Source organism: Misgurnus anguillicaudatus, chromosome 24 (assembly GCF_027580225.2).
Source record: "Misgurnus anguillicaudatus chromosome 24, ASM2758022v2, whole genome shotgun sequence".
Lineage (NCBI taxonomy): Eukaryota > Metazoa > Chordata > Actinopteri > Cypriniformes > Cobitidae > Misgurnus > Misgurnus anguillicaudatus.
The window spans coordinates 10,134,179-10,152,053 of record NC_073360.2 but is presented as its reverse complement, the minus strand read 5'-3'; the positions used below and the strand labels follow the sequence as shown (position 1 = coordinate 10,152,053).

The 17,875-nt window shown below is 36.9% G+C and overlaps 1 protein-coding gene across 4 annotated transcripts in view; it reads left to right on the top strand.

Annotated features, from left to right (window-relative positions):
* Positions 1–17,875, top strand: part of rcbtb2 (regulator of chromosome condensation (RCC1) and BTB (POZ) domain containing protein 2) — a 36,241-nt gene that overhangs the window by 409 nt on the left and 17,957 nt on the right. For all 4 annotated transcript variants that reach the window (XM_073862604.1, XM_073862603.1, XM_073862601.1 and 1 more), the window contains exons 2-8: positions 572–703; positions 7,094–7,244; positions 8,406–8,572; positions 10,417–10,575; positions 15,756–15,863; positions 16,213–16,355; positions 17,073–17,266. In XM_073862604.1, the coding sequence (XP_073718705.1) occupies positions 578–703; positions 7,094–7,244; positions 8,406–8,572; positions 10,417–10,575; positions 15,756–15,863; positions 16,213–16,355; positions 17,073–17,266 (1,048 nt within the window). In that variant the 5' untranslated portion in view covers positions 572–577. The remainder of the gene's footprint in view (positions 1–571; positions 704–7,093; positions 7,245–8,405; positions 8,573–10,416; positions 10,576–15,755; positions 15,864–16,212; positions 16,356–17,072; positions 17,267–17,875) is intronic.

Below are 17,875 nucleotides of genomic sequence, written 5' to 3'. Positions count from 1 at the left end.
AGCTAGCTGACGAGTAATAACAGTAGAAAGTTTTTCGTAAAGCAATTTAACGTAGACTTGTCAGCTAATGCTAATGTTTGTATGACTAAATTGACCGCCGTATTTGTCTCGTTACACCTTATTATTCATTTAGAGATGTATATTTTTATTGATGTATGTATTTTTGTATAATATATTGTTTTTGTTAAGTTAACCTGACTGAAAAGGGAAATGTATTTAAAAAACGACAGCTTTATTATTTCTAATGCAATTTACAGTAATTATTTTTTACAAAGAAGTCTTGTGTTACTACGATATATCGCTGTCATCGATTGTGAAACTGAAACATGTCATATTCATTTCCATAGTACTTCAAAGAGTGCCCAAATATAATTATGGTGCATGTATCAGAAAACTGATATTGCTATTGTTAAAGTCTAAAATATACATGCAAACATGGCAGTGACTACTAGAAGTCCCATAGTTGCATTGGTAACAAATGATGGCAATAAATGCTAGGTATGCAGCTCTAGGTTTAAAATACAGCATGTGTATTCTTCTTACATTATATATTGTCTGTTGTATTTCATAGAAAAGTATGCTTGACGTGGGAAAGTGGCCAGTGTTTGCTCTCCTGCCCCCAGAAGAGCTGCGGCTCATCCGTCAAGCCTGTGTGTTTGGCAATGCTGCCAGTGAAGCCATCTATGTTACAGTCAACGATGAGGTATTGAACCATTAATCTGCATTGACAGATAAACACATTCAGGTGAATCATTCCATCTGGGAAATAGTCATCTGGTTTGGGTAGAGGTCTTGTTTCTCACACACCCACATTGGAAAGTGTTAAAGACACTGACGGACTGATCTTGGGCTGCTAAGCAGATAGAATGAGGCTATATATAGGTTTGTAATACTAACACAAGCTTTGTTTGTTTTCGTTAGAAGAGCTCTTGTGCAGTGCATGCTCACCTTCTTTTTAAATTGTTTTCTTCTGGTGGTTTAACAGACATTGTAGTTTATTTAGACACCCTGACGTTGTTCCAAACATATTATGGGAAGATAAACTTTTGTAGAACTGCAACAGCTAATCAAATAGTCGATACGTAAGGAATAATGTAAAGTACATTATCCTGCTTATTACATGGCTATTTTTACCTCATGAGTAAGGTAAGGAGCATTAAATGAAATATTTTATTTGCTCGTTTTTAACAAATACAGACTTTCTATGAGGAAAACATGATTACTTTCGACTTTAAGATAAGACAAGACGTTTAAATGTCATTAACTACAGTCATGCCAAAATTCTTTGCTCTCTGGTAAACATGAGCAAAAAAAGCTATAAAAAAATCTACATTGTTTCTTCTTTTAATGGTGACATATCATGAAAATCTGACTTTTTCCATGTTTAAATGCTATAATTGGGTCCCCAGTGCTTGTAAAATGTATAAAAGATCAACCCGTTCTCTGCAAGCATGTGAAAAAATTGGTAATTGAAATTTGGCTCCTCTTGTGATGTCAGAAGGGGATAATACCACCCCTTAATCTGCACTATCAAATTACCTCACTGCCATTTTGTGTAGAGATCAACTCATTTGCATTTTAAAGGACACACCCAAAAACAACACATTTTTGCTCACACCTACAAAAGTGGCAATTTTAAAATGCTATAATAAATTATCTATATATTATTTTTAAGATAAAAGTCGAAGTACTCCCAAAAGTGCTATTCCGCCATAAAATATAGTTTCTCTTTTAAATCTGCTTAGAAAAGCGCTACGTTTTATTTTGTACCACCAAACTTGGTCGTATAACTACTCGTCTTAAATAGGAAAAACGTTGATGTGTTTGGTCACTTCTAACTTTATCTCTGATTGGTACCATTGAATGAATGGGGCTAAGCTAAATGCTATTGAAGTGTCGCAGTGCGCTCCAGCGCTTACGTGCACACACACAGATGATAGAGGGATGTATCAACAATTCTTAGTTAAGGTAATAACATATTTTAATATTGAAAATGAGTAGACTATTCCTTTAAGGTCCGGTGGTATATTTAACTGTAGACACAGAGCACTTTTTAATTCCTGTGTGCACCAAAGCCATCTTGTGTTCCTGCTGCCAAAAACTCTTTTACTGTATGTTCCATATGGCCGCAGAACCCAGTCCTGTTTACAGTTCCAGTTCAGCAAATAAATATACTGGAGTTTGTTTTTGCACGAGACCAGAGGCTTTTTTTCTTCTCTTGAAGCCATTTTTTTGCACATAAGATTAAAGGTGCAGTGTGTAAATTTGAGCGGCATCTTGTGGTGAGGTTGTGAATTGCAACCAACGGCTCAGTCCCCTGCTCATCTCTTGCTTTTGAAACACATATAGAAGCTACGGTAGCCGCCACCGGACAAACATATCATCATTGGAGACAACTTAGTAAAAAAGTTTGTCTGTTAAGGGCTTCTGTAGAAACATGGCTGTACAAAATGGCGACTTCCATGTAAGGGGACCCTCTGTGTATGTAGATAAAACGTCTCATTCTAAGGCATTAAACACACAACGGTTCATTATGAAAGGTCTTTATACACCCCTGATAATATAGTTTTGTATATTATTTTGCATTTCTGTCAAGAGATCCTTCTAAAAAATTACACACTGCACCTTTAAGGTCTGAACTTACTATAACCATTATTTTTAGAGGATTTAAAAAATTTATTTCCTATAGAATTATTTACATTTTTTCAGATTATCATAGTCAAAAATTATCATTACCGCAACATGATTTTACATTAAATATATGCATTTACAAACTCATGTTTCGGTAATGAAAAGTTACTGCTTACCTGGAAGCCATCTTGAGGGTCACAGTCAATTATGTCCCTTCCAACTATTTTTTTTTTTTTTGGAAAATGTTAGTTCCTTGAGGACTTAAACAATGATTGAAAATTGTTGCGGAGGATGAGAAAATTTTTCTTGGACACATTTATATTTCTTATTATTGTCTCTTCAACAAATACCACATGTTTCTTTACTGTAAATGTTTATAGTATAACATGCACTGAAGCTTTTTTTTATTATTATAAATATTTCCATGTTGAAGAACCCAAATCCAGTCATGGATACGTTGCGGTAATGAAAATTTTCAGAACTAGAGTCTTTGGTTTTATCCACTGTGATGAATGATTATGGGGACTTGGGGTTTGTGTTACTTAATATTTATTCTCTTGTGAAACAGGAAGCCATGACTGGACAACATCATGTTTCTAGTCACCATGGTTTGCTAAGAAATTGTTAATATACTTCAAGTTCAGAGGTATTTTACTCATAAAAATTTCTAGGGGTGCCAATAATTGTGTCCAATGTATTAGAGATAAACATTTATTCATAATGTAATCCCCCCACCACTTTCAATTGTTTTACTTCAATGAAACATCATATTTTTGTGATTTTTTTTTTTAAATATTGTTTTATTAAAGCTTAAAAACGAAACATTGTAGATTCTTTTTATAGCTTTCTTTTCTCATATTTACGAAGGGTGCCAAAACTTTTGCCCATGACTGTTTTTGGTTTAGTCATTTGTAAATATAATACCGGATATGTTATCAAAAGACATATTTATATTAAATGTTGTGTAATATTAGGGATGGGCGATATGGCCTAAAATTCATATTGCGTTATACATGGCAGCCTCTTGCGATAGCGATATGTATTGCGATATAATAATTTTAATAGACTAATTTCAGAACAGGTTATATAGACCCTTAGAAAAGCCAAACTGCTAAAAAAAAGTAAGTAAAAGTAAACCATTATGGCCAGATTAGTCTTGTTACTTCTCTTAGCTGGAACTTTTGCCTGACACACTCTACAGCAGGGGTGTCCAGACTTTTTTGTCTGGTGATCTACTTTTAAAATGATAAAGCCGACAAGATCTATCTGCTAAAAAAACACAGTTAATTATTTTTATAATACTAAACACTTTAAATGCTTGTGAGGACTATACTGCATATATATATACTGCATGTTTGACAATTACTAGACCATAATGCCAATTTCGCGCGTGGAGCAGCAGTTAACTTGCGTGCGATCTACCAGCATTGCCGTATTGGACACCCTTGCTCTACAGAGTATATTTTCCTGCTGCTTGTTGGACGGCTTAAATCCAAATAATAGATGTTGCATCAGTCTTTTTCACGAGCTCCTCTGTTTCGCTGACGCTTTCATCCATGTTTATTCGGCTGCAGCTCGTGGCTCTAAAGTTCGCGGGTAGATTGCGTCATCAACACAATAGATTTGCAATAGATTTAAAATCTCTATCGTATGCCAATTTTGTATCGTTTATATTGCATATCGTTTATATTGCCCATCCCTATGTAATATAAAAATTAGAGCCCGACCGATTTATCGTTTTGCAGATTTTATCGGCCGATATGAGCATGTCGCAGATATATCTGTATCGGCGTATAAGCCGCAGATATGCAGCCGATATCAACGTTCCTTACAGAAAACATTAAATGCTTTTGAAAGATGTAGGTACTTGTTTGTCCAGCAGAGCGCGCCCTATTGGTTGCTAATGGCGACCCAGAGTGACACCAGCCAACTCCCCTTCACTTCAGTCAGTCTCCCAGTCAGTTCAGGTGGCGGCAGTCACGCGGTTTCTTCACAACATTTTACACCTGGTATTAAGACGCGCTTGGTCGATTGGATTATTAGTGGACGAGAGAGACACATTCCTGTTTACATTTGGTGTTTTTAATTCGTCTCTTTTGTCCACTTGCGAGTTGTTTAAAACGCAAGCGGAAGAAATGACGCGAGTCGGAGAAAGGACACGCTTAAACTGACACGCAGTCTGTGGGAGTACAGCTGCTTGTGTTGTTACTGAACATGCTCATTTGAAAGCAATTGATTAAATAAGCTCGCGCAACTTTACACCCTCGCTAAATAGGAGGCGCAGAGCAGACGCTTAAGTTTTATAAATGTTTAAAGTCCCGACAGAACACTGTAGGTTCATGTTATAAAAACATTGTGCAGGACATTAAACATAAGCCTACATCAGTATGTTGTCAGTTAGTCAAGCATTGTCGTCTTAACGGTAAGTTTCTAATTAATTTGTGAAGTACATAACTTCACACCCAAGGACACACCCAAAACGACACATTTTTGCACACACCTACAAAGTGGCAATTTTAACATGCTATAATAAATTATTTATACAGTATTTTGAGCTAAAACTTCACATGTGTGCTCTGGGGACCCCAAAGATTTATTTGACATCTTAAAAAAGTCTTGTGACATGGCCCCTTTAAATTAAAATATGTTGCCACTCGGGGAGTCGGGGGCTTAGCACAATCGCATTTGAATATGGTTTTTTTATAATAAAGTTAAATGTGAGTGCGACCTGATACTACACACTTTAAGAACACGTAGTAGTTGAGAGATGTATTCATGGGTCGTTTGTTGTGGCAATAACTTTTCAAGTTTCAAGTACTTTTAGTCTTAGTTTAGTCTTGAAAAACCCAATGTATAACAATAGATTTAATAATTTAGAGGCTTTGTAAATCAGTTGTTTTCCCACCCAAGGCAGAGCTGTTTATAAAATAGTGGCAATAGCGATATATTACCCCAATGTTTAGTACTGTATTACATTTTTTTATGACATTGGCAACAAAAAAAAATCTTCTGCCAAGTATCTGAACAGGCCCGGCTGCAGGATGAAATGACTGAGGGGGCATGTGCAATTGTTGAGGTGGCTTAACTTTATACCATCAATGATACACTAAGATCTCGCTTTGAAAAGACATATTTTTAAATGCAGCGGTCCATAAAACACTTCATATGCAACTGCACAGCACAGGTAACCAGAAACTCACTAATGATGATAGAGCATGAGATATTATTTGATAGACTAATAAGTGTGAATTAAGGGTGTTTAAAATCTCTAGCCTGTGGTCAGGACATGAATGGATTAAATCAGCAGATTTGCAAAGGTTTATTTATCTCCACATAAAAATTAAAAGTAGCAGGGTAACTCTGCAGTATACCACATTATATAGCCTATGTATGTGATTTCCATATTATAGACGAGAGTATTCAACGGCAATAAAGTCTGCAATAAATATCCTAAATACATTATTTCTCAAAACTTTGAAAAAATTTTTTTTCAAAGGACTGTATTCTTACAGTTATTCAAAGATGCAAACATTATTCCGCATATGATTTGAATATTAGACGAGAGAATTTATAAAACGGCAATGGACGTCTCATATGGCAATAAATATCCACATAGGCTATAACTTAACATAACAGCATAATGAAATTAATAAACAGAGAAGGAAGCAGGATTGACATGTAAATTGTATTATTGTTACCGGAAAAACAGCAATATTAGGCCTACTGATATAAACTCTGATGTAAATGCGCCAAACACTCTGTTAACCGCAAGTTCAAATAAACAATAAAATTGGATAAAACATTATTATCTCTTAAAACTTTATATGACAAAAATTATATTAAAAGGAAATTCTTATGGTTATTCAAAGATGCACAAATTATTCCATATTTTATTTCCTGTTTAAGAGCACGTTCGTCCCTGGCCTCGCTCTGTTATGTATTCGCTGATTGACAGGTGCACATCCCCGTCTTTCAAACAGGTATCATTATAACTTTTATAACAATAGAGTAATCTTTATAGTTACTTCCACTGTGTTTTTCTGAAATAAATCACACACGTCGGCAAATTTTTATCATTTGAAAATAATTATTATTTATTATTTGCAAATTATTAACTTATTTGAATGGATTTTTATTGCTGCGTCCACAGACATCAGGGTGTATTTTACAAACTAAATGTAGGCTATTGTTTTACCAGTGCTTATGTGTATTAATTGTCTGATATCTAAAATAAACATTATGAGGTTGAAAACACTGCATAGTGTTGATATATGACAGCGCTGAGCTCGTCCGTCTGGCTCAACATCAACCAACGCGAAAGACGCGAAAGCTGCGTTTGTGTACAGCTGAAGGCTGTGAATGGCAAGCAAGCAATATCAGTTAGTAATTAATATATGGCATAATGAATTATAAGATGTTGTCAGATGTTGAACCCTTCTGATTGCTGTAAATGTGTCTGCAGGTGTTTGCACTGGGGACAAACTGCTATGGCTGCTTGGGACTTGGAGACACACAGAGCACCATTGAACCCAGGCGGATCGACATCTTATGTGGCAAAAAAATTATCTCTTTGAGCTACGGCACAGGACCACATATAGTCATCACCACCGCAGGTTGGAGTGGCTATCTTCTTCAGATACGTTTGAATGGAGTAAATTGTTTCCTATTAAGTATATGAAATGTATTGATATTTTGTTTCTATTTGTGGGTGACAAAATTGCAAATCCAGTCCAACAGTGTATTCCTTATTTATTTATTTTTTTTAAGAAAAGAGAAGTGTTTGAAATAGCCCCCTATTTACTATTCCTTAAATTTGATCACTAATATAGTTTACTTGAATGAGTGAATAAAAACAAAGTGAGTGAATTCGGACACTAAGCAGCGGAAGTGCGTTTATGCATGTGGCAGATGCTTTTATCTAGGGCTGCATAACAATTAATCGCGATTAATCGTTATGCAGCGTGTGCATGTATTTATATATACATAAGTATTGTACACAGTACACAAACAAATGTGATGTAAACAAAAACTTTTATTCTGCAAACGATTAATCGCGATTAATCTAGGACTAGGTTTTAGTTATTAGGACATTTAAGTAGTTTTTACAAACATACCTTAAAAAAAACAATACAGGTGTGCATCTTGAGACAAAACAATGGCACTGATATATGTGACGATATATATTTTAGTTTGGGACTAGTCCCGGAAACCTCCCCTCCAAGTTTGAAATAATTAATCTTAATTAGTTTTAAAGTTAGTTGGTTGATTGGTTCACATTCTTTAGAATCAATATAAAACTAATATATTATAAGAATATTGCTATTTTTATTACAAAACGTTTACTCAACACCCCTGTGTTTATAAAATGTTTATGGTTTTAAACAGGAAAGTTTTGTAATATTAACATGAGGTCTTGATTTGACCCTGTTTCACACTTACAATAAAAGCATTTAAATGTTTTACACAAACACTGCTATTTGTTTAAACCATAAAAGGTTTCATTTTGACATTGTGAATTACTGGTGCTGCATTTTATATTCAAAAATTGTCCTTCATGTTAGACTCTTAAGATATTTAGGCCCTATATACACATGATATTAAGATGTTATTGGTCAATCCAAATATTATTGTGGAACTGTTAAACACTAACATGTGTAAACACTTTCAACCACTTGTTTTTGTATAACCCAAATAATTCCTAAATCTGTTAGTCTCTCAGCAGCTTTAACTTGGCTGTATAAATACGCTAACAGATGGTTTTTCCATATCTGTAGATGGAGAGGTTTATGCCTGGGGTCACAATGGCTACAGTCAGCTAGGAAACGGCACCACCAATCACGGTCTGACCCCTGCCCTGGTGTCCACCAACCTTATCAACAAGAGAGTAACAGAGGTGGCATGCGGTTCTCACCATACCATAGCACTCACCACTGATGGAGAGGTACACTGATACCCCATTACACTGATGCAATGACTAACATTTAAATCAAAGCAACATGAGGAAATAATAATATAATATCCACATCTGGGAAGGAAATATATGTCTGGGCAATGCATTTCCAATGAAAACCAGAATCAGGCTTCCTGGGAACACCAAGAACATTTACAGCATTTGTGTTGCCAGGTTTATGAACATTTCCACAACGACATAGAAACATTTCCAAGCACAGAGATATATGATTGAAAAGAAAGAGCAGGTGTGACTTTTAACATGGCTGGCTGACCTCCAACACTGAACGCTTGAGGTGATTCTGAGGAACTGATGTCCCTAATTTTTGACTGGCTTTTGCCCAGGGTTCGTAATCAAAACAGTTAGTCATTAAAAAGGCACGCTGTCTCTTACATAAAACATATATATGTATATATAACATAATATATAATATTGTTGTTCAATTAGGCTTGAACAATTTTGCCATAAAGAACATCTAAAGACATGGTTGTGTGAAGCTGTTTAACATTATTCATGTTGTAGAGTAATGCAATACTAAGTTAAAGTCAGGCAAAGAAATGCATTTAAAATAAGTACAGTAAGTAAATATTCAGGGTTCCCACGGGTCCTTTAAATCCTTGAAAGTTTGTGAATCTGGGGAAAAAAATTCAAGGCCCTGGAAAGTTTTTGAAAATATACATACATAGATACAGGTCATTGAAAGTGCTTGAATCTATTTTTTGCAAGATGTTTTCTGGAAAACAAATCAATATTATTCCCTGTGTAGTGTAGGATAATATCATAATAATTCCATACTTTCCATTCCAATTGCCATACTTCATGTGTCCCTGTAACGCCGTCTTTGGCAATAGTTCAGATAGCGATATACTTCCTGGCTCCCTCGTCACCCTGTCTTTGTCGTTAAGCAATTGTCGTTTGAATTTGATATACACATTCATACGCACTTACCCTTGGAGGCGTTCCCAAAGTGTCACCTCAGTGACGCAGCACGTGTTTCCTCAAAAGAGAACTGTAACAATATATCTTAAAAGGTAACACGATGTAACCTTGCTCTCACTTGAAATGTGTCCCCACATTTAGTCCTTGAATTTGAGGGGGATTTGGACATGGAAAGTCCTTGAAAGGTCCTTGAATTTGAAGTTAGCTAAGGTGTGGGAACCCTGAAATATAAAGCAAGTGTGGCTTTTACATTTAAATGTAGACTTAAAATTAACTATTTATTTAACTATTTTTCCACATATGTGACCCTGTTTGTAAAATCCTGTTTGTAAAATTAATAGATTAGAGGCATCAAAGTTTGATTTTAGTTAGTTTTGGGCAATATGCCCCATTTTGAGATCCGTCCTATCGTCAGCCTGTGAGATCGCCTATACACAATAGTATCGGGCAGTAGTTTACTCGTTTATTTATTTGTTAATTTCTAACTCATTTATGACAAGTGATTTACTCCAAGGGCAACACTGTCATGACCGCAACCTTCTTAAAACTAAAGCCATTAATCCGAGCCCAGAAAAGCTCAGGTACTCTAAAATTTCCTCTGTGCCAGGGAACGGGAACAACACACTCGTTGGTTTTAACCCTCTGCATGCTAACAACCTCTCTAGTACAAGGAAATATCAGAGCCGCACATGTGTGAGGAAGAGTCTGTGATTGGTCTGTGAGAATCGTCACTACTAGTGTCATCGCTATAATGTAAAAGATTAGCTTTACCTTCATGCTAGCTTGCGCTGTCTCGAGCAAATATGTTGTCATCTGTGCTCTGCTATAAGTTCTGTAATGGAAAAGCGCCAATATTTGAGTCTGATCTTTTGTGCCTTTTCCTCTCTTGTGCTCAGGTGTACGCCTGGGGCTATAATAACTCCGGACAGGTGGGCTCGGGCTCAACAGCCAACCAGCCCACCCCTCGCAGAGTCAGCAGCTGTCTGCAGAACAAGGTGGTAGTCAACATTGCCTGTGGACAGCTCTGCTCTATGGCTGTACTGGACAATGGAGAGGTGATCCCATAGACACAAACATTTCGAGATAACACCTTTGTGTCATTTTGCAAATTGAATAGTATAGGATTAATAAAATGTCATTTCATTTAGTGACATTTATGAATTAGGGGTTGGCATGCACTCAGGATGCAGTGTCGCCAGATTGGAAATGTCCAAGTATCGTACCAGAACCTCAAGTTAATGGTATTTGGAAGAAAATGATTGTACACAAGTAAATGTGCAGAATACAGCTATTTTATCGAGACAAACAACTTTTGATAGCCTTTAGATTTTCTCAGTAGATAAATGACTAAGTGAACCTTAGTCGGAGATTCAAAACCACTAGAAAAAAATAAAGAGTCATTCTCAACGATGATTGGCTGAGAAGACATAACGTAAGAAGAGATTGAATTGTTGCAAGAAGGGAAACAGGAACTGCTGAAATCACAAAATCTTGCAGAATGAACGCTGTTTTTATTCTAATCCTACTCCAAACCTAACCCTTAATCCAACATGTTGTGAGATTTAGGCCATAGCTGTATCCCTTCTAGCCAAAACCAAGAGATAGAAGACATGTGTTATATGCATTTGCCTTCTCCTCACAATTATGATGGTAGACGTAGGATCAATAGATAGATCAATAAGTGTAGAAGCCCTATGATTGCAACAACCATTTGAAGTGTCACAAAATGTGGAAATATGGTACATTATGGGATTTCATTATTGATCGTACATTGTACAGAGGTCAAAATTATGGTACAAATACGATAATAATCGTACATCTGGCAACACTGTCAGGATGTCAGGCTTCATTCTCTTATTGTTTTGATTTGTGAGAGACTTTTTTTTTACCTAATTGTGACCCTGGACCACAAAACCAGTCATAAGTTGCACAGGTATATTTGTAGGAATAGCCAAAAACCCATTGCATGGGTCATATTTATAGATTTTTTAATGCCAAAAATGTAAGTAAAGATCATGTCCCATAAAGATGTTTTGTAAATTTCCTACCGTAAATATAGCAGAACTTTATTGATCTTTATAAATGTTAAAGGAATATTCCATTTTCTTAAAAGAAAAATCCAGATAATTTACTCACCACCATGTCATCCAAAATGTTGATGTCTTTCTTTGTTCAGTTGTGATAAAATTATGTTTTTTGAGGAAAACATTGCAGGATTTTTCTCATTTTAATGGACTTTAATAGAGCCCAACACTTAACACTTAACACGTAACAGTTTTTTTCAACGGAGTTTCAAAGGACTATAAACAATCCCAAACGAGGCATAATGGTCTTATCTAGCGAAACGATTGTCATTTTTGACAAGAAAAATAAAAAATATGCTCTTTAAGGCTGCAGTCACATCAAAAGCGTTTATGGCAGTTGCAGGCGCCTTTTTTGAATGATATTCTATGGGCAGGGCGCGTTTGCGCGCTGTTTATGCGCGCCTTGCGGTTTTCTGCCGCCTGCCGCGCACGCGTTTTTGAAGGAGCGCTGAGCGCGGAGAAGCACCTGACGTCATTCGCGTCTTCCATTGTCCAATCGAATGAGGGGAGAGGCGGGCCTTACGTTGTGGTGAGGGAAGTTTACAGTTGCTTTGAAGAACCGGACTCCACTCGCTCACTCTCTCCTGTGTGTTTGTGCACCTCTCACCCTCAAACAAGGTCAGAGCAAGCGTCCCCTTTTATAAAGTTTCTGCTAATATTAACAGCAAAAGAGCGCTCACGCTTCAATATTTGATTGACAAGACAGCTGACTCGGTGGTTGCTTAGCAATATGAAAAGCCGCGTCGCATTGCTCTTTTTTAAAAAAGGCAGTGCGTCGCGCCTTGCGTTTGCAAGCGTTTAAAGCGCTTTTGGTGTGACTGGCCCCTTAAACCACAACTTTTCGTCTAGGTCCGGTCCAGCACGACCTAACGTAAATGCGTAGTGACGTAGGGAGGTCACGTGTTACATATATAAAACGCACATTTGCGGACCATTTTAAGCAATAAACTGACACAAAGACATTAATTAGTATCAGTTGACATACAACAACGTAGGACCGGTCCTCTTTCAACACATTTGTAAACACTGGGGCGGAGTTTCGCGTTCGTCCTCTGTGACCTCTTGACGTCATGACGTATTGCGTGGTGTCACCTGGCGCATCACGACCGGATCTGGACGAGAAGTTGTGCTTAGAAAGTGTGTATTTGTTATTTTTGTTGTCAAGAGTGACGGTCGTTTTGCTGGGTGGGACCCTTGTGCCTCGTTTGGGATTGTTTATAGTCATTTGAAACTCCGTTGAAAAAAACTGTTAAAGGGATAGTTCGGCCAAAAACGATATTAAACCCATGATTTACTCACCCCAAGCTGTCCGAGTTGCATATGTCCATCGTTTTTCAGACAAACACATTTTCGGATATTTTAGAAAATATTTTAGATCTTTCTGTTGATTAAATGTAATGTTACGGGGTCCAGCAATAGTCCACGACCTTCAAGTCCAAAAAAGTGCGTCCATCCTTCACAAATTAAATCCAAACGGCTCCAGGATGATAAACAAAGGTCTTCTGTGGGTATTCCGTGCGGTGTTGTTGTAGAAATATCCATATTTAAAATGTTATTAACATTATAAACTACCTTCCGGTAGCGCCGCCATTTTGGAGTGATGCGCATTCAGGATGAGAGCTTACGCAGCGTACAGAGTTTCTCTGCTGCTGCTCTGTGCCCCCGCCCTCCGAATTTGTCATATGTCACTAAGAAAAGTGCGTACACTACGCTAATCCTCTCTCCTGAGTCTAAGATGGCGGCGCTACCGGAAGGTAGGGCTGTCACTTTTGTGAAAAAATCATTTTCGATTTTTAATATATAAGTGTTCATTGAATCGATTGTAAAATCGATTTTCCATGTCTAAAAAAGACGTTTCCATTTAACGCCAAATAACAGACAAATGCAAAGAGAGCGCCTAAAACGCACAAGTCAGCAATATTTCTTATTCATTGTCATTAAGTTTTGTGCAGAAAAAAAAACAGCAACAGTAGTGCAACATTCTCTAAAAAAATATGCACAGTGGACTGCTGCCATGAATGAAAAACATTACTGCAGGCTTCAAACCGGCTGCATTTATGATTTAGGCAATTCAAAAATTATTTAAAATAATGATTTGATCCATTTCAAACAACTGTTCAAAAATGAAACTTTAAATAGACTTACTTGAAGTTGAGAACATGCTGTGTATTTTTTTATTAAACGTAACCGACACTTAGGCGGCACTAGGCAGGCATAATGAAATGCGCAAAAAGACTAGGGCCATTACAAATTATTGGTCAGGAAAACAAGTCGATCAACATTTTAGGGGTCAAGAGCAGAGCGCTTTTCATTCACTATATGTCCATCTGTTGAGAAGACGCACTCCGACCGCACTGATGTCCCAGGGAAACTCGGGTACTTCGTTGCCAGCTGCGTATTTCGTACTGCCAATCTTCCATCACAAAAGCGGGTCGCTGTCAGCTCGCAAGGGTGGCTCCTTGTCATAACTCATCATCTCCTGTAAGGTCACAATTTTGACGCTGTCTCGTGTTGTACAGGTTTATTGACGCTGTCCTCCATTTTCTTTGCAAAACACTAGATGCAGCTATTGAAAGCGTGAAACTATAGGTGCGTAAAATTGCTGGGTATTTTCTGTCTAGCTTTCGCACACCTACTGCACTTTCGGGATTCTTTTTTTTCTTTTTCTGGTTGTTTCTGAGTTTTGTTACATCTATATTTTAACTGTTTAATTCTTTTAAAATTAATAGTGTACATATTTGGTTAAAATCGATTGCCTATTTTCGTTTTCGAAACGTTTTTTGGTTGGTCCGATCGATTGTGCAATCGATTTTCGAACGAAAAGTGACAGCCCTACCGGAAGGTAGTTTATAAAGTTAATAACATTTTAAATATGGATATTTCTACAACAACACCGCACGGATTACCCACAGAAGACCTTTGTTTATCATCCTGGAGCCGTTTGGATTTAATTTGTGAAGGATGGACGCACTTTTTTGGACTTGAAGGTCGTGGACTATTGCTGGACCCCGCAACATTACATTTAATGAACAGAAATATCTAAAATATTTTCTAAAATATCCGAAAATGTGTTTGTCTGAAAAACGATGGACATATGCAACTCGGACAGCGTGGGGGTGAGTAAATCATGGGTTTAATATCGTTTTTGGCCGAACTATCCCTTTAAGTGTTGAGTTAAGTGTTAATTGTTGGTGTCTATTAAAGTCCATTAAAATGAGAAAAATCCTGCAATGTTTTTTCTCAAAAAACATAATTTCTTCTCGACTCAGCAAAGAAAGACATCAACATTTTGGATGACATGGTGGCGAGTAAATTATCTGGATTTTTCTTTTAAGAAAATTATATATTCCTTTAAGAATGTTTATGAATTAAGGACTTCATTTGGAGAATTTTAAAGGCGGTTTGTTTTTCAATATTTAGATTTTTTTTGCACCTTCAGATGACAGATTTTCAGGTAGTTGTATCTCGCCAAAAGTCGTCTTATCCCAACAAAACATACATACATCAATTGAAATCTTATTTCTTAAAAAAAAAGTACTTTTAAGGGGGTCGCACACCGGACATGCAGCTCAGCTCAGTGCAGCGTCTAGGACATTAAATAGGGCGGGCTTAGTCAGATAGCGTCTATTTTAAAATGCAAAATATATGTTAATCGTTAATGATTTGGGACAAATATGATGATATTTAATGTTAAACTATGTGAGTGGCGCTCTGTGGCACGACAGGGATTTGAGCAACTTCGTAGCTGGGTGCTGCGGACAGGTGCCATCTGTCGGTGTGCGTATACTCATAGTAAAACAACTCGTTCGATATTTTTTTTTGAGCAGCGCGGCGCTGAGCCCCTTTATGATTGGTTTTGTGGTCCAGGGTCACAATTGTGTCTTTACTCAAATACCGTGAGAAACTGTACTGTGATCAAATGATTACATGATTTATCTATATTGTCGCTTTTATGTATATACAGTATTAATGCATAATAGTTATTTTAATACATGTTTTAAAGGGCCTGGTGTCTTATCAGTGATATCTTACCCCACCATACTCCCTTGTATTTTTATAATAATCATAGGAATAATTGCAGTTGCACATTTGTTGTTATTAGTTATAATAAAAAGTTATGTTCGGTTTTAACTAAAGCTCTGTGTTGACAGACTTATGGTTGGGGTTATAACTGCAATGGACAGCTCGGTTTGGGCAACAACGGCAACCAGCAAACCCCTTGTCGAATTGCTGCGTTACAGGGAATAAACATTGTACAGGTGAGGACCAAATTATTTTTTAAAATAGTACAGCACATTATTTACCTTATGTTTCACCTTTTCTTGCTGTTGAATTGCATTTAGGGTATGGTAAACACTTTCTATGATTAATACATGAATATATGTATTTAGACAAACAAAAAATTAACCACACTAAGCTTTGAATTTTCAAAACAATACATTTTCACAGCTTGTTTTAACCACAAAGAAATCATAAATAAATAACATGAGATTAAGTGCCAGATTTACTAACAGCTTGCCCCAGCGCAAACTATCCTTTTGGCGGTAAATAACAGAAATCACTAGTGTTACACCTGTCGTAAGCCTTTAACCAGCTTTTCTCAAATAGGTTGCATGTGGCTACGCACACACGCTGGCACTTACAGATGAAGGATTTATTTACTCCTGGGGTGCAAACTCCTACGGACAGCTAGGTACAGGCAACAAGAGCAACCAGGCCGTGCCCACCCTAATCAACATGGACAAAGAAAGGTAAGAACCAGATCGTCGTCTTCTGTCTGTCTGCTTCAGTAGATCATAAACAGTTGATGTGATGGAAATAATTTGCCTGCCGTCTCGCCTGGTGACACGTCTGTGAAATGCTTTAAATGCATCTGGGTGACAGGTTAGATGTACTGGAATGGCAAGATCCTGTCATGAGTTCCTTAAACCATTTAACAAAGACTTGAACAGAAACCATCACTTCTCACGTGAACTCCTCTGTGACAGCCGCTGTATTGTGAGCAAAAAAAAAAAGGATAACAGCTTGAAACAATTATGTATTTTTTTTATTCTCTTTGATTAAATGTTTGCTAATATTTCCTACACAATTTACAGTTTACCAAATGCATATTATCTTTTGTTTCGAACACAAGAGGGAGGTTTGTTATTTGTGTTCATTAATATTTCAAATACTTCCAAGAAATTCATGATCAGTCATGTCCCTATTTCCACAGTATTCCCAATCTGACCCCATTCTTCAAAATTGACTCATAGCCTTTTAAATATATTCATCTTGAATCACAAACCTCAGAGGCTGAGACAGGGTAGCATTTTCACCACATAAAGTAAATTGTGGTGTAACCGGATTTATGCAGAACAAGACTAGATTGCATGACAAACAAAGCTGCTGTGGTATAATCTAAAAAGTTTTAATTCAATTGGTTTTGTGTATGGTCCAGAAATGAGTCCCTGTACCCTTTTCTGCAGAATGGTGGAGGTGGCTGCATGTCACACTAGCCACACATCAGCAGCAAAGACGCAGAGCGGTCAGGTGCTGATGTGGGGTCAGTGTCGGGGTCAGGCCGTGGCATACCCTCACCTCACACATTTCACCAGCACAGATGACGTTTTCGCCTGCTTCGCTACGCCCGCTGTCACCTGGCATCTCCTGTCTGTGGATGAGTGCATTACTCCACAATTAGCGCTGCATTATGGGTATTATTATTGTGGGAGTTTTACTACAGGATCATTAAAAATTCTTAGATGATAATTTATTCAATGCAAATGCATGCAGAAGTACATCTAAAGCAGAGCTTCCCAAACTTCAGAGTGGTAAGCCCCCCCCCCCCCCAAAACATAGCAAAAGCCCCACAACCCCCCCATTTGTATATCACATCTATATTTAATAAAGCAAATTGTCTCTTTGCATAAATTATTAACATTTATTAACCAGTTTTCAAAAATCTCGTATGAATTATGAGAACTACGAGAAATATTTTAAAAATTATGAGAAATATTTTTCTATTCTGGTAAAAGATGATGTAAACATTCTTCACAAATATATTCAAATCCATAACACTATATACTTTCTGCATACTATTTACTAATAGTATTTCTAATGCAAAGTGTGTAACAGAAGCTACATAGTTCACAAATAGTTCATAAATCTATTGCAATGAATTACATAACTATGTTTAATAAAATCTAAAACCATTTACAAGCAATGTATCTCTCCTCAGTAACATTTCAAAACAATTAGAATATTTTAATTATTCGTATTTATAATAATC